Source organism: Nerophis lumbriciformis, linkage group LG07 (assembly GCF_033978685.3).
Source record: "Nerophis lumbriciformis linkage group LG07, RoL_Nlum_v2.1, whole genome shotgun sequence".
In the NCBI taxonomy this organism is placed as follows: domain Eukaryota; kingdom Metazoa; phylum Chordata; class Actinopteri; order Syngnathiformes; family Syngnathidae; genus Nerophis; species Nerophis lumbriciformis.
In genome coordinates, this window is record NC_084554.2 from 38962501 (window position 1) to 38989868 (window position 27368).

The following is a 27368-nucleotide window of genomic DNA, read 5'->3' on the forward strand; positions in this document are numbered from 1 at the left end:
TTTGGATTAATCATGATTATTCACAGGTGATTACTCGCGAGTATAATTAAAATTGGCTTAAAAAAGACCCCAATATTTGTACACAAATGCAATTTTATTGTCAGAATGTCATCCAGGAACGTTTTTAAATGTTCTACTTGAATGTATGTCATTAATTTGCATAAAACTTGGTAATAGTTTTATCTAAAGTGAAATTTGCCAACAAGCGCACCAGTCAGAGTCTCCTTAACTGAGGTACCACTAGTGGTACGCGGGCTTCAACTAATGGTACGCCAAACAATCGCTTGATTAAAGTACAGTGTTTTATTTTCTTATATTTAAACACAGTGTTACTATTTAAACTGTGTAATGTACAGTGGCCAAAAATATTAAATATACTTACGCTTTATTTTTAATGAATACTTAGGCCTACCACACTACTGCATACTTGGAGAGCCAAGTGTTTCTTGAGGTGGTATTTGGTGCAAAAAGTTTGAGGACTATTGATTCATTGATTACTGTTTGCAAAGTCACATTATTTTGGCTCGTTAAAGACCAAGTCCGCCCCTCTTTATACGCAGATCACTCGCTGTGTGTGGGGACCTGCAGTCCATGCTGGGCCTTAATTTGCGTGAAGAAGATGTAAAATGTCAATTACACTGACAGGGCGCTTTGTATAAAATTTTACTGCAAACGCATTAAACGCATAAAATAGAAAGTAAGGGCATTGACTTCCTCACATAGTCCTACCAGCTCCAGGGCGCACAGTGTTAGTGCTTGTCTTGAATGCAGTGGGAGTTGGACTTATACATTTATGTTTTTATTATGTCAAAATTTTTATTTTGCACTAAAAAAATAATTATGGAAGACATTATTTCCCATGAATTGGTACAAACCATGCAAGTTTAAATAAAAAAGTATAAAATTAATCATTAAAGAAGAGTGAAAAAAAATTGTAATGAGGGGCCTTCATATAAAATTCTGCTTAGAGCACCAATTTAGCCAGGGGGTAGCCCTGTTAGAGAGACTTCTTCCAGCAGTCTCGGTCACATGACTCTGCTTCACCAATCCGACACAAGCATTAGTGAATTTTGACTCCATTTTATCAATCAAACTGAGCCTGGCGGTCACATTTAAAAAAAAAAGACATGACGTCAGACGAGGCAACACAACTTCAATGTTTACTTACAAACTAGGACAAAGAAGATTCATATCATGCACTGTCATCTGTGTCAGTAGAAATGTTTACATTTCAGCCTGCAAGAATTCCACTTCCAGCTAAAAAAAACATGTAGCGTTAAGTTGTAGATGTTTTAGTTGCGCATATGCTAATATTAACCCTGTTGTAACATCATAAGTGACAGTAAAATGGGCATCTTTTGTAGTACAAACCCACGCACACCACCTATGCTTGTAGTGCAAGTAGGGATGGGTACCGTTCACATTTGATCCGATACGATACCGATTCCCAGTACCTGGCAATACGGTACTCAACAGTACCAATTTTTGGTACAAGTGTGTCAAAAATATTATTTGATTTTTGATAATAACATTTTTATGCTAACTGATTGTACTAAATGCTGTCCAGTTGTTATATATTTTTAGTATAACATTAAAATGCAAATACAGATGCAAGTTGAAGATGTTAGATGGACGTAGTATGTAGTTTATGTGTTTTGGTTGTGCCCTAAAAAGTGTTACTGTAAGTATTGTACTTATTAGGCACCAGATGTTTGATTGTAACATGCATCTTATTCAGTTTCCATTTACAGATTTGGAGGTGTTAAAACCGCCATGTAAAATCGGCAATGCTAATCAGTAGCATGTCAATAGCAAACCCAATGTATTTTAGCCTTGCTTAAAGTACCAGTCGAGTGGAAAACAAGTTGAGTTTATATGCTTAATAGTCTTTCATTGGCTCCAGCACCGCACCTCCCGTGACCTTGAAAAGGACAAGCGGTAGGAAATGGATGGATGGATGTATCCATTAAACTATATCCAATTCTATTTACACTCCGAAAAGTATGCGAAAATACTGTCTAAACATCATAAAATGCCGCATTTTCAGACGGCCATTTTGAATATTTCCCTCCAAATATCTTCGACAATTTTCGTAGATTTGAGGTCAGATGACGTCAGGATGGGAACGCTTCTGCACTCTCACCGTATCATCAGATCAGTCATACTGGAAATATGCAAACATTGGAAAGAGATGTGATGTTTATTATTTACAATCCTTATGTAAAACAAGAACATAGATGCTTGGCTTTTTTTATGCATTCAAAATCAAAAATGTAATCAACAGTCCTCTATTGCGCCCATAAGACCCTCTAAAAACATCCAGAAACTGCCAACAATCCTCCATTTACATGTCATGACCTGAAAATTAACCAAATATGAGTGATATTGTTATCATAAACGCCAACGCAGACGGACTATTTTAGCGGCGCATTGATAGCAGTGAGCTAATGCTAGCTTACGCTGCTATTGTTGACACACTGAGCCAACAGCTGCTTCTGCTTCATTTTAAACTCGCTAAAAGTACATTCGAGATTATAATTCATGCAATTCTCAGCTGGTAGCAGACAAATGTGGCCATGGACCGACAGGCTGTTCGACTTTCACATCCCCAAGGTGGCGAAATAGACCCCAAAAGACATTAGTTGCGGCAACTTTTTTTTAACCCTTCTTGAGGATTGAGTCTTCATCTAAACAGAATTATGTGAGCGTCCCGTCGGCCGGCATCCCAGCGAGAGTGGAAATTGAACAGTAAGCGTTTGTTTTATTATGGTTTGTTAGTTTGTATGTTTAGCACCGAGCAATGCTGCTGATGCTTTAGTGTTTTAATAAAGTTACATCCGTTTAGCACTTGGCTAATAAAACATATTACTCATCCTCCTTGTGTTCGGGCTCAAAAATATGGATCACAATGGATCATAATTTCATATTATATAATTATGATGATCATATAATCGTAATTTTTACCAAATTAATAATTAATGTCTCTCACAAAGTCTGCTTGATTAGCATTGTTATTGATGGGGAAGGGATCTGTGGTTACAACCTCCACGTCACTGATTACGTGTCTGGCTTGCTTATTATCTTTCAAAAATCTTTGAGATTGATACTATTTTGATCATATCTACATTTGAAGATATGATCGCTGATACTATTTTGATCATATCTACATTTGATCATATCTACATTTGTAGATATGATCAAAACAGTATCAATCTCAAAGATTTTTGAGAGATAACAAGCAAGCCAGACACGTAATCAGTGACGTAGAGGTTGTAACCACGGATCCCTTCCCCATCAACAACAATGCTACTCAAGCAGACTTTGTGAGAGCAATTAATTACTACTTTGGTAACAATTATGATTATATGATCATCATAATTATAAAAGGATTTGCAAATCATTGTATTCTGTTTTTATTTATGATTTACACAACGTGCCAACTTCACTGGTTTTGGGTTTTGTATTTACTCGCAAACTTTGTAAGTTTTTTGGTGTCATAAATCAGATTAATATGATAATAGTTTCAATATAGAGGCAACTTGTTTTTCCATTCTACTGGCACTTTAACTTACATTGGAGTGTTTTTTTGAGTCAGTTTCTTTGGTGGCATTGAAAATTGCAACATTATCTAGAGGTAGTTTGGCCAAGTCCGCTCTCAGTGCTGCTGGAGTGATCGGCAAGCGCCGAAGAGGTCAAACCGGCGTGACGTCACTTACTGTCAGTGTTGGGACTAACGCGTTACTGTAACGTCGTTAGTTTCGGCGGTAACTAGTAATCTAACGCGCTATTTTTTATATTCAGTAACTCAGTTACTGTTACTACATGATGCGTTACTGCGTTATTTTACGTTATTTTTTTATGTAGTATCGGCTAGAAACAGAAGATCTGAGTGTGTTTTATTGCAGCGCTGCAGTGTCGTCCTTCTGAATGTTCTTGTGTCACAAGCCGGAGGCGCGCTCTGTGTGTGGGTGTGGGGAGGGGAGGGGAGGGTAGGGGAGGGGAGGGGTGTGTGTGTCTGTGTTTACTAACAACGGAGTCGCAGTCGAGTCGAGTGTCTTAACATGGAGATATTCTCACTTCTTTTTTTTGTCGAGCACACAGAAAAGAACATTTTATTTAAATGTAAGTTGTGTGTTGGATCAAAGATCCCGTCTACTGCCCAAAACAACAATTCAAATCTGCCTGGTTAGGCTTTGTGTGTCACGTGTGCCTTCCTTAGGTGAAGTCAGGTTTACAGCTATATTGTTATTATGCTGTTTGTTACTTATGTATGTTATGTTGCAGCTATTTAAAATAGTTTTGTCAATTTGTTGTGGCCTGAAATAAATTGGCCCTTTGAAACATATCTTTGTCTTTGTGTGTTGTATGCAGACCACATTGCTTAGCAGAGTTCAATGATGCAAATGCATGTCAAGTTGATCAACAGATTGTATTATTCTCCAGTGCAATAACAGTACTGAAATGAAGGCTAAAAGGGCGTTAATGGGAGCTTTTTTTTTAAAAAAAAAGAAGAAAAATAAAAGTAATTAAATAGTTACTTTTCACAGTAACGCATTACTTTTTGGTGTAAGTAACTGAGTTAGTAACTGAGTTACTTTTGAAATAAAGTAACTAGTAACTGTAACTAGTTACTGGTTTTCAGTAACTAACCCAACACTGCTTACTGTAACATGGCACCGTTGAATTTTACGTGAATCGGTAACCTGTTGGACCGACGGGATTCAGTCGCAGCCAAAAAAGTCTTCTGTACCAGTGGTTCTTAACCTGGGTTCGGTGAGTCGGGCTCAGTGGTTCGGCGGAGGTCAAGACGCACCCGACTCATCGTGTAAATAAAAACTTTTCCCTATCGGTGTATTACGGATACGACAACAGCAGAAGTCAGACTAATTTGCAGGTGTGTAATTTGTTGTGAGTTTAGGCACTGTGTTGATTTTGTTCTTTGAACAAGGTGCTGTTCATGCACGGTTCATTTTGTGCACCAGTAAAAAAAACATGGGAACACTTTAGTATGGGGAACATATTCACCATTAATTAGTTGCTTATAACATGCAAATTAGTAACATATTGGCTCTTAACCAGTCATTATTAAATACTTATTAATAACTTATTCGGCATGGCCTTATTATAACCCTAACCCTCTAACCCTGGCCCTAACCCTCTAACCCTAACCCTAACCAAATAACTCTAAATTAAGTCTTTGTTACTTAGAATATGTTCCCCATACTAAAGTGTTACCAAAACATAACTTTGTCTTGAATTTGAATTTTTTTTTTTTTTTTTTCCACTAAAGAAGGGTTCGGTGAATGCGCATATGAAACTGGTGGGGTTCGGTACCTCCAACAAGGTTAAGAACCACTGTTCTGTACTGATCCCTAATTGAAATATTGAATCCCACTTAACTCCAAAAATGGTACAAACACAAAAATTGCAAACATCTTAAATTGCGAGGCCGTGTGACTTCGAAACTACTCAAATGGATGAAAGAGTTCAAGACAACCTTTGAAAGGAGCATAACAAATACGTTTGCGCTTCAAATGCGCACTTGATATAAATCTCCACGTCTCTAAGCTTGTCATGGAGACTTATGAGCGTGCGGGCAGGAGGCGATTAAACAGAGTGAAATGATTTCAGAGAAAAAAAATGGAAACTGCGTTGCTGACGTTGCGCTTTAGCCCACGCCTAATGATAAATCTTTTCAAATAAATAAACAATGCTACAAGTGCAGGTGTGGTATGAAACACAGATTTATGGCGACTGCGTGCGTGTAATTCGTCAACATCCTGGGTGACCCCCGCGTGTCCTTATTAAAGTGCACACTCGCACATTTGGCCGCTGTTGGGGTCCATCTGTTTCCCCCCGCAAGACAAAAGCGTTTCCTTCATGCTGCTTGAGTCAGCAGATGTAAAACAGCATGCAAATCCACGCTAAGTAAAGCACCAGAGGGCTGGATTAATATCTTCTTCGGGGAAACAACTTTTTTTTAATTACTTTTTTTGTTGATCACATGGAATTTGATGGTGACGAGTTGTAATATGTTTCACTACCACCAAAGGACGCCATTCTTTCAGACCCGACTAGTTCAGCGATGAGTGACTGGAGTGAGGCACTTGCAGTAGTGCAGGTCTTACCGACTGCCATCATGAAATCCCAGTGGTCCAGCAGGCACATGCTGAACTGCAGCCCGTCGGGCGTGTAGCCCACGTCGATGAGCGCCGACTTCCTGTCGGCAATCTGGCAGACGGCCGACGTCCAGGCCACAAGGAACCAGCAGACGATGAGCAGGATGATGGCCAGCAGACGAAGCACTCGCCAGCTGGTCATGTAGGGAATCCTCTGCGCTGTACGGGACAGGAACACCTTCAAAACCCTGTGGAGGGGAGACAATATTTAGTTTGTATTTATTGTAATTCTGTTAGAATAATTATGTATATATTATCACACTAACTTTAGTATGCTTAAAGTCCGTTGCTTTAGTTATTAGCTATTGTGCTCAAGTTAGACTTTTCTAATCTATGCAAGGACAAAACTTCTTGTCTGAGGGGTGGCCTCAGCCACAGATGTTGTCTTTGTTTTAGCAAGCTAACAGCCAAGGACTTCAACGACCTCAACGAAGATAAGATGACAGCACGCAGACGAAGCAGAGACTTCAAGGACCTCAACGAAGATAAGATGACAACACGCAGACGAAGCGGGGACAAGGCGAAATCACAAGGCCCCCAGCACATTCCGTCACGTACTGTGCGTCCTGGGCCTGCTTTGCATAATATATGTGACCACTCCTTTTAGAGGCGGCCTTAGTGTTGTTGACTGTGGAACTCATGAATAAAAACAGGGACGCAGGAGCTGAACCTTAGAGCGTAGGGCGAGATTGTGACTAAGGGTGCAGCTCCATGTGTTCTCCCCATGAGCTAAATTGAACTCTGTGTCTGCATGATTCCTTGCTTCTTGTCTGATTAATAGATGTCATCAGTGTTTGAACCGGACATCTTTTGAAACATTGTCACAATGGGTGCATCATCACCTATATCTACTGTATGCTACAATTATGAATATTAGATACTTACAAAAATGTGTAGAAAAAATGGCCAGAAATGTTCCACTTGGAATGGAAAAATTTCACTTCTGATGTTCATTAATAACGTTAATTATTAAAACTTTTCCTGAGCAACAAAAACTGAAATAATTTAGTAAAAAATACACAAGTCCAGTTGCAACATTTTACCAAAACAAACATGCTGCACTAAAACTGCTATGTTTTGAAACCAAAATAATACAATTATTAAATTAAATATATATATATATTTACAGTACAGGCCAAAAGTTTGGACACGCCTTCTCATTCATGCGTTTTCTTTATTTTCATGACTATTTACATTGTAGATTGTCACTGAAGGCATCAAAACTAAGAATGAACACATGTGGAGTTGTGTACTTAACAAAAAAAGGTGAAATAACTGAAAACATGTTTTATATTACAGTTTCTTCAAAATAGCCACCATTTGCTCTGATTACTTTTTCGCGCACTCTTGGCATTCTGTCGTTGAGCTTCAAGAGGTAGTCACCTGAAAGGGTTTTCACTTCACAAGTGTCATAGCTTCGATACCTTCAGTGACAATCTACAAGGTAAATAGTTATGAAAATAAAGAAAACGCATTGAAAGGAGGAGAAGGTGTGTCCAAACTTTTGGCCTGTATATATATATGTAAAAAAAAAAATATATATATATATATATCCACACACACACACACACACACACACACACACACACACACACACACACACACACACACACACACACACACACACACACACACACACACACACCCAGTGGGCACAAAAAGTATTCAGACAGCACCCCATCTTGACAGAAAAAAACAGAAAGATAGACATTTTTGCACATTTTTTTTTAAATAAAAAAAACCTCACAAATCACATGTACAGGACATACGTATTCAAACCCTTTCTCAATACTTTGTTGATGCACTTTCGGCAGCACACACGGCCTCAAGTCATTTTGAATACGATGCCACATGCTTGGCACACCTATTTTTGGGAAGTTTCGCCCATTCTTCTTTCCCATCCATCAGGTTGGATGGGAAGCGTTGGCTTTCATCCAGGATGTCTCTGAACATTGCTGCATTCATTTTTCCCTCTATCCTGACTAGTTTCCCAGTTCCTGCCGCTGAAAACCATCCGCACAGCATGCTGCTGCCACCACCATGCTTCACTGTAGACTTAGACAAACGTTATTGATCCACAAGGGAAATTGTTCCACACAGTAGCTCAGTTACAAATGATGGAAAGGATAATGCACACAAGAGCACCAAAAGAGGGCGCAAAACAAAGGTATAAAGTAGACTAAAATTGTACTATAGTAGCAATATAAAATATAACAAAGATGGTTTCCTCCAAACATGACGCCTGGCATTCATGCCAAAGAGTTCAATCTTTGTCTCTGAGACCAGATAATTTTGCTTCATATGGTCTGAGAGTCTTTCAGATGCATTTTGGCAAATGTTTACTAAGAAATGCTTCCATCTGGCCAATATACCCTACAGCAGTGTTTTTCAACCACTGTGCCGCGGCACACTAGTGTGCCGTGAGATACAGTCTGGTGTGCCGTGGGAGATTATGCAATTTCACCTATTTGGGGTAAAAATATTTTTTGCAAACCAGTAATTATAATCTACAAATAATGTGCCGTTGTTGAGTGTCGGTGCTGTCTAGAGCTCGGCAGCGTAACAATGTTATACTCTTCCATATCAGTAAGTGGCAGCAGGTAGCTAATTGCTTTGTAGATGTCGGGAACGTGGTTTGTCGTGATCACAACATGCAGATGACAGTGGGAGGCAGCATGCAGGTGAAAAGGTATCTAATGTTAAAACCAAAAATAAACAAAAGGTGAGTGCCCCTAAGAAAAGGCATTGAAGCTTAGGGAACGAAACTAAAACTGAACTAGCTACAAAGTAAACAAAAACAGAATGCTGGACGACAGCAAAGACTTACTGTGGAGCAAAGACGGCGTCCACAATGTACATCCGAACATGACATGACAATCAACAATGTCCCCACAAAGAAGGAGAAAAACAACTGAAATATTCTTGATTGCTAAAACAAAGTAGACGTGGGAAATATCGCTTAAAGGAAGACATGAAACTGCTACAGGAAAATACCAACAAAACAGGAAAAGTCAACAAAAAAGGAGCGCAAGACAAGAACTAAAACACTACGCATAGGAAAACACCAAAAAACTCAAAATAAGTCACGGCGTGATGTGACAGGTGGTGACAGTACACCTACTTTGAGACAAGAGCTATATTGATGGTTATGTTTAAAGTCATATCCAACAATTGCGACAACGACTTTTTACTGTCAATATAATTTTTTAATGATTTCCGCTGGTGGTGTGCCTCCGGATTTTTTCAATGAAAAAAATGTGCCTTGGCTCAAAAAAGGTTGAACAACATTGCCCTACAGGCCTGACTGGTGGTTTGCTGCAGAGATGATTGTCCTTCTGGAAGGTTCTCCTCTCTCCACAGAGGAATGCCGTAGCTCTGACAGAGTGACCATCGTGTTCTTGGTCACCTCCCTGACTAGACTAAGATGAATGCAACAATGTACAGAGACATCCTGGGTGGAAAACAACACTTCTCATCCAACCTGATGGAGCTTGAGAGGTGCTGCCAACAAATTTTTATAGGGCATATATTTTATATTTTGTTTTACATAAAAAAAAGCTGCTATTTTTCTGCTAATTCTGCTAGTAGTATTAGATAGTGTGTTACGGCGCACGCGCAGTCCGCTTTTCCCTCTTCTGCGGGAGCACCTAGAAGCTCCACTGTGAGCGCCGCTAGACACGCCCCCGCGCTCGCTGCGCAGACCGCGCCCACGCACCGCCACAGCCGGAGGCAATCTGCAATCAACGCACCTGGGACTGATGAAAGACGATAGGATAAAGAGCCTCGCCGCTGACTTCTCCTCGTCGGAACGTAGCCCTGTGTACAGTAAGCTTCGCGTCTCTGACTTCCCTCCTGCTCTCTCTCGTTTTGCTTGTCTCCATCGTGCCTCGTCCTGATTGTCCTTGTTGTCTCTTGTCCCCTACAGCCTCCGTGTCTCAGCGTTTGCTGTGCACTTCTGCTGCTGCTCTTTCCCCTGGACCATGATTGCCTTCCCCGATCCTCGACCCCACACTTGGACTTCTGGACGCCTCTCTCCTGCCCCACGACCCCGCTCGGACCCTGGACTCCTTTGCCTCTTCCCCTCTGGACTTGATCGCTCCCACATCCAACACGCACTCCAACAAACCCTCCGGTATTTACATACGGTTAATTTCCACACATAATATTCCATTCACACACGTAGTAGCATACACACCCCACGTTAACATCAAATGCTCAATAAAACCCGTTGAGCTTGATCCTTTGTTGTCGTGCCGTCTCCTTCCCCTGTTGATACATAACATAGTGAAACCCACGCAAAAAAGTTAAGTTAGAAATTTAGAAATATGTTTTCTTGAAATGAGTAAATTCGATTGTATTTTTTTAAGTGCTTAACCTCACCACCTATTTCAGAACCAATGTACAGTATTTACAGTGTGATATTTAAGCGAGCCAATTTATTAATTTTTTGGACCAATGGGAATCCAGTTAGAATAGTTAAGTGTACAGCTCTGGTAATGGGTACAATCGGACCCACCTGCACAAATGTACTTCAAAATGTAACAATCAAAATAAATATGACTTTTTTTTTGTTTACTAGGGCATGCATATGCAATATGCATTAATTTGACCATTTAAAATCAACGTAACAAAAAGGAGATGCTTGGAAATAGCATAAAAATGCCCCCAAAACTTGGAAAAACGCGATTCATAGCGTTACTTTTTGGTGTAACCATCATGAGCTTTCTGTTCAGGTATATTTCTTTTATATTTTGATAAATCATCATAAATAGGTATTGATCCATCTTTAAGCTGTGTGTATTTGATTTCAGTTTGCTTTTGACATCTTATTTAGAATTGTAGTTGAAATTTTTACAACCTTGTGTTGCGCTCATGATGGCGTAACCAAATTAGATTATTTTGAATATTTATTCCCTTTTTTACATTTAGTATAATTAAATATACTGTGTTTTATGCTTTTTTCTTTTTGGAACATGTACTATACATATAATACAATAAAGTCCCATATAAAATTATGTTTCTAGCAATACTTTAATTTTGCCTTTGAAAGTAACACTCCAATGTCCATTAGTGGAACTGCACACTTAAGCTATTAAAAGGCCTACTGAAACCCACTACTACCGACCACGCAGTCTGATAGTTTATATATCAATGATGAAATCTTAACATTGCAACACATGCCAATACGGCCGGGTTAGCATACTAAAGTGCAATTTTTAATTTCGCGCGAAATATCCTGCTGAAAACGTCTCGGTATGATGACGCCTGCGCGTGACGTCACGGATTGTAGAGGACATTTTGGGACAGCATGGTGGCAAGCTATTAAGTCGTCTGTTTTCATCGCAAAATTCCACAGTATTCTGGACATCTGTGTTGGTGAATCTTTTGCAATTTGTTCAATGAAACAATGGAGACAGCAAAGAAGAAAGCTATACGTGGGAAGCGGTGTATTGCGGCAGGTGTTGTGCCGGATAACGCACCCCCGCCGTAGAATGCACCCCTTGACTGTTGTGCCGGATAACACAGCCGGTGTTTCATTGTTTACATTCCCGAAAGATGACAGTCAAGCTTTACTATTGGCCTGTGGAGAACTGGGACAACAGAGACGCTTACCAGGAGGACTTTGAGTTGGATATGCAGACGCGGTACCGTGAGTACGCATGCAGCTGCGGCTTCCAAACATTTGATCGCTTGCCCGTACGTGCGTGCCGCTATGTGCATGTCACGTACGTAACTTTGGGGACTTTGGGGAAATATATGTGCTGTATGAACTTTGGGGAGGTGAACAGTACTTTGGGTTGTGGGATTGAGTGTGTTGTGCAGGTGTTTGAGTTGTATTGGCGGGTTATATGGACGGGAGGGGGGGAGCTGTTTGTTATGCGGGATTAATTTGTGGCATATTAAATATAAGCCTGGTTGTGTTGTGGCTAATAGAGTCTATATATGTCTTGTGTTTATTTACTGTTTTAGTCATTCCCAGCTGAATATCAGGTCCCACCCGCCTCTCAGAGCATCTTCCCTATCTGAATCGCTCCCACTGCCCTCTAGTCCTTCACTCTCACTTTCCTCATCCACAAATCTTTCATCCTCGCTCAAATTAATGGGGAAATCGTCGCTTTCTCGGTCCGAATCGCTCTCGCTGCTGGTGGCCATGATTGTAAACAATGTGCAGATGTGAGGAGCTCCACAACCTGTGACGTCACGCTACTCGTCTGCTACTTCCGGTCCAGGCAAGGCTTTTTTTATCAGCGACCAAAAGTTGTGAACTTTATCGTCAATGTTCTCTACTAAATCCTTTCCGCAAAAATATGGCAACATTGCGAAATGATCAAGTATGACACATAGAATGGACCTGCTATCCCCGTTTAAATAAGAAAATCGCATTTCAGTAGGCCTTTAATTACTTGTTGTTACTTTTTGAAAATACATTGCTTGTTGTCTAGCTCTTTTCAGTTAATATTCATACATTTACTAGTTTTTTGAAGAGTGCACACAAACACGGGGAAATTAATTGACACACAGACAAGCAGCTATTAATAGTCCCTGCCCTTCACGCACATTGATGAAACACCCGCTGCATTGCCCGCTAATGAGCCCCCTCCTCCTCCTCCTCTCTTCACCATCAAAAATTGATCTGTTTAATACATTATCCTCTAAAGGTTTTCCTCGTCAAACTTTTTAGTCACACAGATGGACAACCGCCCTGTGTCAGTGCGAGCGTGTGTCACCTGTACAACTTGAGGGTGAGCGTGCCGTAGACAGTGGCGAAGCCCAGCAGCCGAACCCAGCGCAGCAGGATGCAACGGAACACGCTGGGCTGAAAATAAAGAATCCCAACCTGGAGAAACAAAAACAAAACATGTAAACTACTATGACGTCACATAGTACATATTAATAATACATAAATGGGTGCATTTTGTTAGTTTCTGTGGTAGAATCCAGGTCAATACTACCATGATTTTATTTTAAAGCTTAATTTTGCAGCAAACAGGAAGTCACACTTGTCTGTGTTTTAATGCCGTGTAAATAAACAGTAGTTGTTGTTTTACGCTATTACAATAGGATGACATGTTGATATACAGTCATACTTGCCAACCTTGAGACCTCCGATTTTGGGAGGTGTGTGTGGGGGGGGCGGGGGCGTGGTTGGGGGCGTGGTTAAGAGGGGAGGAGTATATTTACAGCTAGAATTCACCAAGTCAAGTATTTCATATATATATATATATATATATATATATATATATATATATATATATATATATATGTATGTGTGGGAAAAAAATCACAAATTCCCACACATACATATATTGCGCTCTACTACGGTATCGAGCACTATTTTTTGGATAACCTTATTAAGACATATATATATATATATATATATATATATATATATATATATATATATATATATATATATATATATAAGAAATACTTGACTTTCAGTGAATTCTAGCTATATATATATATATATATATATATATATATATATATATATATATATATATATATATATATATATAAATAAGAGAAATACTTGAATTTCAGTGTTCATTTATTTACATATATACACATACATAACACTCATCTACTCATTGCTGAGTTAAGGGTTGAATTGTCCATCCTTGTTCTATTCTCTGTCATTATTTTTCTAACCATGCTGAACACCCTCTCTGATGATGCATTCTGCTTCGTCTCCTTGTTGTGTACGCAGTTGTGCACTGCACTCTCTAAAAGCTGTAGATGTTATTGTCACATATGCATGTACAGTAGATGGCAGTATTGTCCTGTTTAAGAGTGTCACAACATTGCTGTTTACGGCAGACAAACTGCTTTACGGTAGACGAAAACGTGACTGCTGTCGTTGTGTGTTGTTGCCGCGCTGGGAGGACGTTAATGAAACTGCCTAACAATAAACCCACATAAGAAACCAATAACCCGCCCTCATGATTGGGAAGGAACGCTGTTTATATTGTGGGAAAGCGGACGTGAAAACAGGCTGTCGACACGTCACTCAGGTCCGCCTGAATTTCGGGAGATTTTCGGGAGAAAATTTGTCCCGGGAGGTTTTCGGGAGAGGCGCTGAATTTCGTGAGTCTCCCGGAAAATCCGGGAGGGTTGGCAAGTATGTATACAGTAAAGACCAAAAGTATGGACACACCTTCTCCTCATTCAATGCGTTTTCTTTATTTTCATGACTATTTACATTGTAGATTGTCACTGAAGGCATCAAAACTATGAATGAACACATGTGGAGTTATGTACTTAACAAAAAAAGGTGAAATAACTGAAAATGTGTCTTGTATTCTAGTTTCTTCAAAATAGTCAACCTTTGCTGTGATTACTGCTTTGCACACTCTTGGCATTCTCTCGATGAGCTTCAAGCACACCTGTGAAGTGAAAACCATTTCAGGTGACTACCTCTTGAAGCTCATCGAGAGAATGCCAAGAGTGTGCAAAGCAGTAATCAGAGCAAAGGGTGGCTATTTTGAAGAAACTAGAATATAAAACATGTTTTCAGTTATTTCACCTGTTTTTGTTAAGTACGTAACTCCACATGTGTTCATTCGTAGCTTTGATGCCTTCAGTGACAATCTACAATGTAATTAGTCATGAAAATAAAATAAAAAACACATTGAATGAGGAGAAGGTGTGTCCAAACTTTTGGCCTGTACTGTATACGGACCGATTTTTCATAGAAATGACGCCTTGGTAAGGATGGGTACCGTTCAAATTTGAACCGATGGGGTACCAATTCCCGGTGTCTGGGAATCAATACCAGTACTTAACGATACCAATTTTCTGTACTTTTGTGTGTGTCAATAAATATCAATTATTTGTGATAATAAAATATATTTTTTTATTGCAACATTTAAAACTGAGCTGATTATGATAACTCCTTGTCAGTTTTTATATCCTGTTTTATTAGAAAATTTCTGAGTCTCATTTGCAAGTATGACACAAAGTTGCAATCACAGTTGTGTAACTGTTCTGGGTCAGCACAATGATGAGACTTTTTCCACTGTTCTCAGCTTCATCTATTTTCCTTCCAACCTGAGGGCGACAATCAGACAACGTCTGTATCCCGTCTTTCTTTGGCTTACGCCCTCAGCCATGTAAAACTGTTTTTGTGCGGGAACGAAGGGAGGGGCTACACAACCCAGGAGGACTACAGGAGCTCAGGAGGGACAAAATGATATCAAATCGCCCTCTCATAGGCGAGCAGAAAAGATAACTATTTGGAGATAAAATTCACAAACAAAATATAATAAATAACAAAGATGTATTTTAACTCCGTTACAGTTGCAAGTCCAATACGTTATTTGGCAGTACTGTATAGTTTATGGTCTACTATGTTCTTTTTTTTTTTTTTTTTTGCCCACTAAAAAGTGTTAATACTGTAAGTATTGTACTAATTACTAATTAATTATCACTACCTGTTTGATAGTAACGTGCATCGGAGGTGCTGAAATTGCCTTGTAAAATAGCTAATCCTAATCAGTAGCATGTCAATAGCAAAGCCAATGTATATTTACATCGAGCCTATTTTTTGGAAAGGTGGAGCCTCACTTAACTTACTTTTGAGTGTTTTTTGAGTCAATTACTTTGTTGGCATTGAAAATGTGTTGGCCGAGTCCACTTTCAGTGCAGTTGGAGTGATCTTAAAGTGTCAAAGTGCAAAGAATCTGCAAGCGTGATGTTACACTCAACCCAGGTACCAAAACATGGCAAGGTTGGATTTTACCTGAATAGGTGTCCAGTAGGACCAGCGAGATTTGGTTAGTGCCAAAAAAGTACCGGATTCTGTACCCATCCTTACACCTTGGGGTCTCAAATTTTTATCTCCACAGCAATTTTATATTACGTCTTTTCATATTACTTTCTGCACAGCTATTCGTAAAAAAAAAAAAAAAAAAGTAAATAATATAAAAAATACATATATATATATGCTAGCTAACTATTAATTGTATTAGCACGTCACATGTAGAGACTTTTTTAATCCAGCAGATGAAATTATCATGAAACAGCAACAGCTCGGAGTATATTTTTCTAAATCTGTAAAAAAAAAAATATGGGAAAAATATATTTGAAGACAAAGCTTCATGATTTCTCTTTATATTTTGCACAATTTTTCTGTATCATTTTATTTTTAAAACATGTCACGGACCAAATAAAAAAAGGATCCCCCAAAGTCGCACTTTGGACACCCGTGGTGTATAGTGTAAATAAAACAACAATAGGTAACAGTAATAACTGAAAACAATAATAATAAAAATAGATACAATTAATAACAAGGCATTGCATATTAGTCACCAAAAAGACAGATCCCACCCTAGCACCTATGTGTAAGAGGTCCCGGTAAACAGGAAGAGAAGCACCAACATGAAAAGTTGAACACGTTGTAACATTATCTTTCCGCTGCAGATGTGCTAAGATTTCCCCCTGCGGGATTGTTAATCGGATTAGCCGAGGCATTAATAGATTCCCGCAGGCGGCGGCAAAAATGTGGATTTTAAGTCGGAGTCAGTTAAGGGACAAGATGAACACAAAGCACAAACAACCGGCTCCATATGTGGACGCGACCTGCAAGACTACAGACTCCATCAAAGCGTACTGTATGTTCGAGCTAGCTCTAACGGGCCTTTTCTCGTTGCACAGGGGCACACGAGACCCGCCAGCAGGTGCTCGGCAGCTTGCTGACGCACTCTCGGCACCACAGGGACCAACCAGAAGACGAGTAAAACTGCAGCAGGGGAAAACACAACTCCTGACAACCCCTTTTTTCAAGGAAGTGCAAAACAGCAGGGGGACCGCAACCCGCCCCAGAGGAACACCTCCAAACGCTCTCAATGAGTTCTCCCTTTTTTTTTTTTGATTGCGTGATCTCACCTATTGCGTTTAATTTTAGGTTCTACCAACAAAGGACGTCCATTTCTGCGGTATAAAACGGTTTTCCACCAATTAGGACAATTAATTATTCATAAGACATATTTGACGCCATAAATATGCACAAACAAGGAACACGTCTTGTTGACAATTTCGCCAAACATGAATAATAATAATATGGATCCCCCTCTGTTCTTTTAAGCACTGCCAACAATGTTAAGTAAACAAATATTATATAAAGGATAGAAAAAAATATATAAATATGATAAATAATTGGAATATACATAGTGAACTGTAAAATAAAAGCATAAACCAATAGTTAAAAAAATCTGATATATATATATATATATATATATATATATATATATATATATATATATATATATATATATATATATATATATACAGTAAAAGAAACTATAGAATATCAATTCAGGAACATTTTATCACCAAAAACCTTCTCCAAGTCACTCTATATAATCAATGATAAAATAATAAAAATATAAAAATAATACATATGCACATTATTCCACTGCTTAACCAACATTTTAACAATAACATGGTTACAGTGTATTGTTTGCATTCATATAAACTTTGGTTTGAGAAACTGTGCTTTGCATGATTTTTTCGTTAACATTTTGCTAAAGGATTTTTCCCTTGTTTTAACATATCCTGCAAACCGTCTATCTTGTGCTTCATGTCAATGTTGTGTTTTTGTTTTAAATCTGATATATTTACATGCTGGATTTTTAACATGCTGGATTTTTAATATGCTTATGTACATGGGATATACATTGTTCTATTCTAAACAATTACAATATATAGATAGAATATACATAGCAAACTGTGAAATAAATGCATATAAAAACAGCTAAAACATATGCATAAAGTATTATTTTTAAATTTCCTGTAAAATACCTATTATTTGACAAAAATATTATTTTTTGTCTTTTCTCTCATACCAAGAGAAAACAATGCTGAAAAAAAAAATAAAAAAAATAAATAAAAATAAATATATATATATATATATATATATATATATATATATATATATATATATAGTGTGTGAATGTGAGTGTGAATGTTGTCTGTCTATCTGTGTTGGCCCTGTGATGAGGTGGCGACTTGTCCAGGGTGTACGCCGCCTTCCGCCCGGATGCAGCTGAGATAGGCTCCAGCCCCCCCCGCGACCCCGAACGGGACAAGCGGTAGAAAATGGATGGATCCCTTCCGGGTGCCCGTCTTGGTTGGGGCCTGTTGGGCCTAGTCCCTGCGTCTATTGTGGTAGCTTGGTGCTGCAAGGTATTCCGAGGTGCTGCGAGTCGGCCAGTTGCTGGGGTAGTGACCTTGTTTGTCAGCATGTCTGTGATCTTCTTTTAATTCTTTTTTTTTTTTTTTTAATTAATTAATTAATTTATTTATTTATATTTTAAATATATTTTATTAATATTATTTTTTAATTTTCCCCTCCCTCAGGGGGGGGGCTCGGCGGGGCGGTTGCTGGTTGTTCCATCTCCATCGTTGGGGTCCCTGCGGGTGGGGTGGGTGGTTCCCGTGGCCCTGTGCCTGGGTGGTCCTGCGGCGGCCGGTTTGGGTGGGGTGGCCGGGGGCTGGCCTCGCCGCGCTCTCCGGGGGTGGGGGGTGGGCTCATGGGGGCCCGGTTGCCGGTGGGGCGGGGGCGGTCTTCCCGTCCGGTTGCGGGGAGTCTCTGGGTCCCTCGGGCGGGGCGTCTCGCCTTTCTGCCCGTGTGGGGTGTGGTCTCTCGCTGGCTTGGGGTCTGGCTGTCCCCTGCTTTTCTCGTGCCCTGTCCTCTGCCGGGTGCGTCTGTCTGCGGCCTGCTGCTGGCCCTTGTGGGCGGTACGGTGGGTCGGGCTCTGGGGTTCCTGTCGCTGGCCGGCTTGGCTGCGTGGGGGCGGTGGTCCCTGGTTCCCTGGGCACCACGCCTCCTGTTTGTGGGTTGGGCTCTCGGGGGTGATGGGGCCGTGCTCTGGCTCCCACGCACTCTGGGAGTCGAATGTATTGTACATGCAAATTCACATATGCTCACGTACGTACATAGGTACCTACGCTCCCACATACATACACAAATACAGTACATATTTACCTACCTAATGTTCGTACATCCACACGCACATTCAATATACAAACATACACATACACATACTGTACATATACATTCACTGTACATACACATTCTGTACATATACATTCATTGTACAAACACATATACACATTCTGTACATATACAAGTACATATGCATACTTACACTCATGCACATAATCACGTTTCATCAAACATATATTAACGTTGTTGCCCTAGGGTAAACTGGGTGTAACACATGGCACACTGACAAAGCTTAACCTATTGTGACTATAACAATCTACAAGGTTAATGTAGGTTGCTTCTCTTTCTCCCCCTCCATTTTTCTGCATTCTTTCGTATCTCAAGTTATCATTACGTATATGTATTGTTGCATTTAAACAACTGTATTGTTGATAATAAAGGTAAATTATTGGTATTGTTCATTATCAATAGCGCTATTTCTATTGGTATTTGTATTGATCCATTTGTAGTGTAATAATGCTCATTGTCATTTCTGTATTATTTTTTATTTTTCGCTAACTGCTTATTTGCTATTACTTTTACCATCATATTTGTACATGTCATATTTGCTGATGTTGCTCTATTGTTGTTGTTGTTGTTGTTGTTTGCTGTTGTTGTTTTTGTCTCTCTGTCTAATCCCCCTCTTGTCCCCACAATTTCCCCCTCTGTCTTCTTTTTTTTTCTCTTTCTATCCCCTCCTGCTCCGGCCCGGCTGCACTAAATGATAATATAAATACATTTAATAAAGTCAAATACAAATAAGGCAACAAGAGAAGTATCCTACACTTCTCTTTTGTAAAGTAAATCTGAACAGCCGACATGGGCATCTACATCAACTATATGATTTGCCTGAGAAGCTGGACAGGACATAAAAAAAAAAAAAAAAAAAAAAAAAAAAAAAAAAAAAAAAAAAAAAAAAAAAAAAAAGAAAATGGATGGATATATATATATATATATATATATATATATATATATATATGTATGTGTGGGGAAAAAAATCACAAGACTATTTCATCTCTACAGGCCTGTTTCATGAGGGGGGTACCCTCAATCGTCAGGAGATTTTAATGGGAGCATTCGCATACCATGGTTTATATAGGGCACAGAGTGGGTGGGTACAGGCTGGCCTAGGGGCGTGGTGATTGGTTCATGTGTTACCTAGGAGGTGTTTCCGTCTATGGCGGCATGTTGTTACAATTTCGCTGCGCTTGTTGAGGGATGACAGGTCTGGGCGGTAGATAATAAACAGTTTCTCTTTCAAGCATAGGTTGCATCTTTTATTACCACTATTGTAAGGTGTGCTGGATGCAAGAATTTGCCATGTTATTGAATATTCAACATTATTGTCTTTGAGGTCCCAAATGTGTTTGCTGAGTTCTGTGGTATTTCGCAGGTTTTTGTTCCTGAAAGAAGCCTTGTGGTTGTTCCATCTGGTTTTGAATTCACCCTCGGTTAATCCTACATATGTGTCGGATGTGTTAATGTCCTTGCGTATTACCTTAGATTGGTAGACAACTGATGTTTGTAAGCATCCCCCGTTGAGGGGGCAATCAGGTTTCTTTCGACAGTTACATGCTTTGTTGGTTTTGGAGTCGTTCTGACTGGGGGTCGACGGCTCATTTGCAATTGTTTTGTTGTGGTTTGAGATGATTTGTCGTATATTGTTCATGCAGCTGTAGCTCAATTTGATGTTGTTCTTGTTGAATACTTTTCTTAGGTTGTTGTCTTTGGGAAAGTGTTTGTCAATCAGGTTGAGGAATTTGTGTCCAATGTTCGTTGAGACGTTTTTGCTGTATGGGGGGTTGTACCAGATGATGCCGTTTCGTTTTCTGTTCTTTTTTGGCTGGTTTCCTGGCGTGGGTTCATAGGTGAGGGTGAAATTGTATCCGCTTTCATCAAGGGCTTTTTGGTACGGGGGGGTTGCTTGGTCAAATTCAGCTTTGCTAGATGACAGCATCGATAGCCTTTTATTGATTCCGGTAGGTATTCTTTTCGTGGTGGTGGGTGGATGGTTGCTGTCATGGTGCACGTATTGGAGTGTTGTGTTGGGTTTCGTGAATGGTTGGTAGCTGTTATTTCTCAGGTTGAAAGTGACGTCAAGGAAGTTGACGGTTTGCTTGTTGGCTTCAATCGTGATCCGTAGGCCGTTCTCTTTGAAAATTTGGCATATGCGCTTCTTGGTATTCTCACTGCTCCTTGGCGAGGCGCGACACACTGCCAGTCCGTCATCCCACGCCAGGAAACCAGCCAAAAAAGAACAGAAAACGAATTTTTTGGATAACCTTATTAAGACATATATATATATATATATATATATATATATATATATATATATATATATATATATATATATATATATATATATATATATATATATAAAGACTGTTTAATCTAAGAAATGCTTTTTTCTGTATTGGTAGCAGCAGCCGCCAGTTGTGGTGGCATCGTGGCAACAGCAGAAGTTGCTTAGCTGGTAATGCCGAAGAAATTTGGCACCATTAACAGCTGTCTGCCTTTAACCGCGGACCTGTGATTAGCTAATAGCATGTGTAATTTCACCGCATTTAATTGTTTTAATGCCTCTGGATATCGAATTTAATGCTTTTTAATGACATCTAAGACCTACATTTTTGCAAAATCTATTTAACGACTTTTAATGACACGCGGAAACCCTGTAAAGGTCGGCGCAATCTGTAAAATGTTTGCCCATCTCTCATGCTTTTGTCTTCTTCGGTTGCCCTACCTTGGCAGGTATCGAAACTGAAAGTTCCAGGCTGGTACTTTATGACACCATTAAACTAGAGAAAATAATGTGTGAGAGAGTGTATCGATAACAAAACAGGGTGAGCTCAACATTTGTGTATCTCTTCTAGCAAAACGAAGGCCAACTCTAAAGCATTCTATTCTGCTCAAAGGTGGTAAATATTCCTGTAACAGTACCGTATTTTCCGGACTATAAGGCGCACCTAAAATCCTTTTTTTTCCTCAAAATTCGACAGTGCGCCTTATAACCCGGTGCGCCTAATGTACGGAATAATTCTGGTTTTGCTTACCGACCTCGAAGCTATTTTATTTGGTACATGGTGTAATGATAAGTGTGACCAGTAGATGGCAGTCAAACATAAGAGATACGTGTAGACTGCACTATGATGTCAATATGCCTCAAGTAAACACCAACATTACACATGGCGCTAAAAAAGTCTATCAAAATGTTTTGGTAAGACTTTGGTAAACTATGAAGCCGCACCGCTTGATCGATGGTTGGCGCATTCAACATACGAGTATTATTATGGTGTGTGTATAAGGAAAGACATATTATCTGGCGGTTTTTTTTCCGCAATATTATGTAAAAGCACTTTTCTTACCTTCTGGTACCTGCTGATCTGTATTTGGGATCTGCATAAATCCTGAAAAATTGTGCGCGTCCGCCTTTGTAGACCGTGGCGACACCGTAGTCGATAAGCTTCTTCTTTTTCTCTATCTTCTTGTTATGTGACATTCATCCTCCACTGTTGCCATTTCAATTATAAAGTAGTGTAAAGTTCTTACTTATAACTGTCAGTAAACTCGCCATGAAAGCACTAAAACATACCGGTGTAGTGAGTTTACATTATTCACCCAAGGAACTTTAGTTATTAGAGAGTTCCGGTCGGACGGTTTTTCATGGTACACATTTCCGGTGTTGTTGTTTCCGGATGAGAAGATGCTGCTCCGTTATTGGTTTAAGTAAAGTCTGGATGTCATTAAAACAGTTAGCTCCATCTTTTGACACTTCTTCCACTCCCGTCCTTGCACGCTACACCGCTACAACAAAGATGACGGGGAGAAGACGTTGACAAAGGTGAGACACGTAAATAAGACCGCCCACAAAACGGCGCATCCTGAAGCGACTGTCAGAAAGCGGCTTGAAGATGATCTGTAAAACATAATCCATGCAACATTTTAACCAAAGAACCACTATTACATGTTATGTAGACCACAAGGAGTGTTTTACATTTAGAAAAATAAATACAAATAATACGACTCCTTTGATGCGCGCTATAATCCGTTGCGCCTGATATATGAAAAAAGATCGAAAAAAGACCATTCCTCAGCAGTGCGCCTTATAATCCGGTGCACCCTATGGTCCGAAAAATACGGTATATACTTACAATATATACTGTTATACTTATAATATAGATGTTGTACTAATAATATATATGGGGTTTAAATGCTATCAGCAGTGCCGAGTAGTAATGCAAAACCACCAAGGTTTTCCCTCTGAACTCTCATCACATGATCAGATGGCGTGACGTAACCACTCGCCAACCCTCACACCCCCCAGTGTAGGTCAAAGGTCACCTTCCAGGAGAGCCGCTGCACTACTCAGAACTTAGTGTATTTTCCTCCCCGCACACAAGAGAAGAGTAAGCAGTCAGAAAGTAGACGTGCCAAGGTTAAAAAGCAACAAACAGGAGCGGCGTGGCGCTCTTTTCAATCAACACTCCGTCCGCTTCATTTGCAGCCGTCGTTAGTTGCTAATCACGGCGGCGCTCGGCAGCCTCCCAGCTGCCTCCATGCTGAGACGCGGCCACCGGGGACGCTCCCTGCTGACGTCACCGTGACGCATGCCGGCCAGCTGCGGCGAAGGCAGCCAGTGAGCTGTTGTTGATGCCGGAATATTTTTAACACTCTTTTTTTCCCCCTGTATAAACGTAGTATTCCTATTTTTGGAGAAAAACAAAAAGTTATTTCATATTATTCCTGCAGGTGTCAGTATGGAACATTAAAACAAATCAAGAAGAACACTACTGCTGTTGTTTAGTCATCTCCACCAAACTAGAAAGGAGCATAACACATCATACCTCATCCAACAACTTTAACTTCAACAATGATTTAGAGTGCATGAGAAAGCACAAATAAAAATGAAGCTTTTTTCGACCACATTCGTGATCAAGTGTATTGCGCAACACAGCAGCAACAGAACCAATGTTGTAATTGCAGCATTGGTAGCGCTGATTACTTGGCTGTAACAAACACCAATAACCGGGAGTAACATTTTAAAGTAGTTTTAAAAGTAAATAAAGGAGTTGGATGATACTTCAAATGCAGCTACTGCCATCTGGGAGTTAATGAAACATCAGGAGGTTGCCTACAGCCACAGTTGCTGATGCCAATTTGCTAAACAGCGATGTTAAAGTAGTTTTTTGCAGTATATAAAGCAGTTGGATGATACTTCAAATGCAGCTAGTGCCATCTTGGAGTTAATAACACATCAGAAGGTTGCCTACAGCCACAGCTGTTGATGCCAATTTGCTAATTAGGGATGAGGAAGTAGTTTTTGCCCTAAACAAAGACATTAGATGATACTTCAAATGCAGCTAGTGCCATCTTGGAGTTAATAAAACATCAGGTGGTTGCCGACAGCCACATTTGTTAATGCCAAGTTGCTAAACAGCGATGTTGAAGTAGTTTTTTGAAATAAATAAAGCAATTGGATTATACTTCAAATGCAGCTACTGCCATCTTGTAGAGGTATTAAAACATCAGGTTGCCTACAGACATAGCTGATGATGCCAATTTGTCAATTAGAGATGTTGAAGTGGTTTTTGCAGTATATAAAGCAGTTGGATGATACTTTAAATGCAGCTAGTGCCATCTTGGAGTTGAAAACACATCAGAAGGTTGCCTACAGCCACAGTTGTTGATGCCAATTTGCTAATTAGAGATGAGAGATTAGTTTTTGCTGTAAACAAAGACATTAGATGATACTTCAAATGCAGCTAGTGCCATCTTGGAGTTAATAAAACATCAGGTGGTTGCCGACAGCCACATTTGTTAATGCCAAGTTGCTAAACAGCGATGTTGAAGTAGTTTTTTGAAATAAATAAAGCAATTGGATGATACTTCAAATGCAACTACTGCCATCTTGTAGAGGTATTAAAACATCAGGTTGCCTACAGACATAGCTGCTGATGCTAATTTGTCAATTAGAGACGTTGAAGTAGTTTTTGCAGTATATAAAGCAGTTGGGTGGTACTTCAAATGCAGCTAGTGCCATCTTGGAGTTAATAACACATCAGGAGACTGCCGACAGCCACAGCTGTTGATGCCAATTTGCTAATTAGAGATGTGAAAGTAATTTTTACAGTAAACAAAGACATTAGATGACACTTCAAATGCAGCTACTGCCATCTTGGAGTTTATAAAACATCAGGAAGTTGCCGACAGCCACAGTTGCTGATGCCAATTTGCTAAACAGCGATGTTAAAGTTGTTTTTGAAGTAAATAAAGCAATTGGAATATACTTCAAATGCAGCTACTGCCATCTTGGAGTTAATAAAACATCAGGGGGTTGCCTACAGCCACAGTTGCTGATGCCAATTTGCTAGGTAGCAATGTTAAAGTAGTTTTGAAGTAAATAAAGCAGTTGGATGATACTTCAAATTCAGCTACTGCCATCTTGTGGAGGGAATCAAACATCAGGAGGTTGCCTACAGCCACAGTTGTTGATGCCAATTTGATAAGTAGCGATGTTTAAGTCGTTTATGATGTAAATAAAGCAATTGGATGATACTTCAAATGCAGCTACTGCCATCTTGTGGAGTTAACAAAACATCAGGAGGTTTCCTACAGCCACAGTTGTTGATGCCAATTTGATAAGTACCGACGTTAAAGTAGTTTTTGAAGTAAATAAAGCAGTTGGATGATACTTCAAATGCAGCTACTGCCATCTTGTGGAGTGAATCAAACATCAGGAGGTTGCCTACAGCCACAGTTGTTGATGCCAATTTGATAAGTAGCGATGTTAAAGTAGTTTTTGATGTAAATAAAGCAATTGGATGATACTTCAAATGCAGCTACTGCCATCTTGTGGAGTTAACAAAACATCAGGAGGTTGCCTACAGCCACAGTTGTTGATGCCAATTTGATAAGTACTGAAGTTAAAGTAGTTTTTGAAGTAAATAGAGCAATTGGAGAATACTGCCATCTTGACGTTAATAAAACATCAGAAGGTTGCCTACAGCCACAGATGTTGATGCCAACTTGCTATTTAGAGATGATTTGTCTGATCAGATAAAAGATGACAAGCTCCGCCTTTTCTGATCATCCTCTCTGTGTGAGCAAGAGGCGGGGGCGAGGAGCAGGAAGGAGGGGGAGGGTGATGGCGATTGATCCATTTTTATATGAAAGCCGACACTCGCTGCCAAGCGGGAGGGGAGGGCGGCTTTCCGTGGGGGAGGTAATGCTTTCTGGATCCCCGAGGTGGGTCGAGTGTAAATTACACCCAGCTGGACCCCCGACGCTTGCCTCCACGCCCGTCCCCTTCACTCCTCATCATCACGCGGGAGATATTCCCGGGAAGAACCAACGTTCGCCAACCGCCGCGCTCCGGCCTACACCGGAAAATGCGGCGAGTTCACCTCAGTCGGCTGGAGAAAGTGTCACAAGCGCTTTGGTGGGGAGGCACACTGGCTTTTAATGATGTGTCAGCTCAGAAGACATCAGCCCTGCTTCTCTTGTGACACTGATTTACTGGGAAAGATGGAGTCCAAAACCATCACCATCTCTCCTGAGTCTGCGCGCACCAAAAAAGTGAACAACTTTTCCTGACAGTAGAATTGGGAAAACCACCGCATTTATTAATATATACTGTAGTTGAAATGAGACAACAGTGCTCAGCAAAAATAAAAAACGGGAAATGCATTTAAGTAAACAACTGCCATTTATCCCAGTAGTAGACATTCTTTTATGCAAGTGAATGAAAGCCACACAAAATATGATTTTTATAAATGCAGGCAACCAAAGCCCATCTAACACAGTTCTACCTTGAAATATACAAGCTGTCTCTCGGTTCATTGTTAATAGGGATGTCCGATAATATTGGACCGCTGATATTATCGGCCGATAAATGCTTTAAAAAGTAATATCGGAAATTATCGGTATCGGTTTCCAAAAGTAAAATTTGTGACTTTCTAAAACGGCGCTGTGTACTCGGACGCAGGAAGATGTACAGAGCGCCAGTTAATCCTTGAAGGCGCTGCCTTTGCGTACTGGCCCAGTCACATACCATCTACGGCTTGACACACGCACTAGCGAATGCAAGCATACTTGATCAACAGCCATACAGGTCACACTGAGAGTGGCCGTATAAACAACTTTAACACTGTCACAAATATGCGCCACACTGTGAATCCACACCAAACAAGAATGACAGACAC

The 27368-nt window shown here is 40.0% G+C and overlaps 1 protein-coding gene across 2 annotated transcripts in view; it reads right to left on the reverse strand.

Annotated features, from left to right (window-relative positions):
- The window catches only part of gpr158a (G protein-coupled receptor 158a), a 161712-nt gene that overhangs the window by 17065 nt on the left and 117279 nt on the right, over window positions 1–27368 (reverse strand). For both annotated transcript variants that reach the window (XM_061965143.2, XM_061965144.2), the window contains exons 6-7: window positions 12908–13017; window positions 6129–6367 (exon numbers count right to left, since the gene is read on the reverse strand). In XM_061965143.2, coding sequence (XP_061821127.1) covers window positions 6129–6367; window positions 12908–13017 — 349 coding nt within the window. The remainder of the gene's footprint in view (window positions 1–6128; window positions 6368–12907; window positions 13018–27368) is intronic.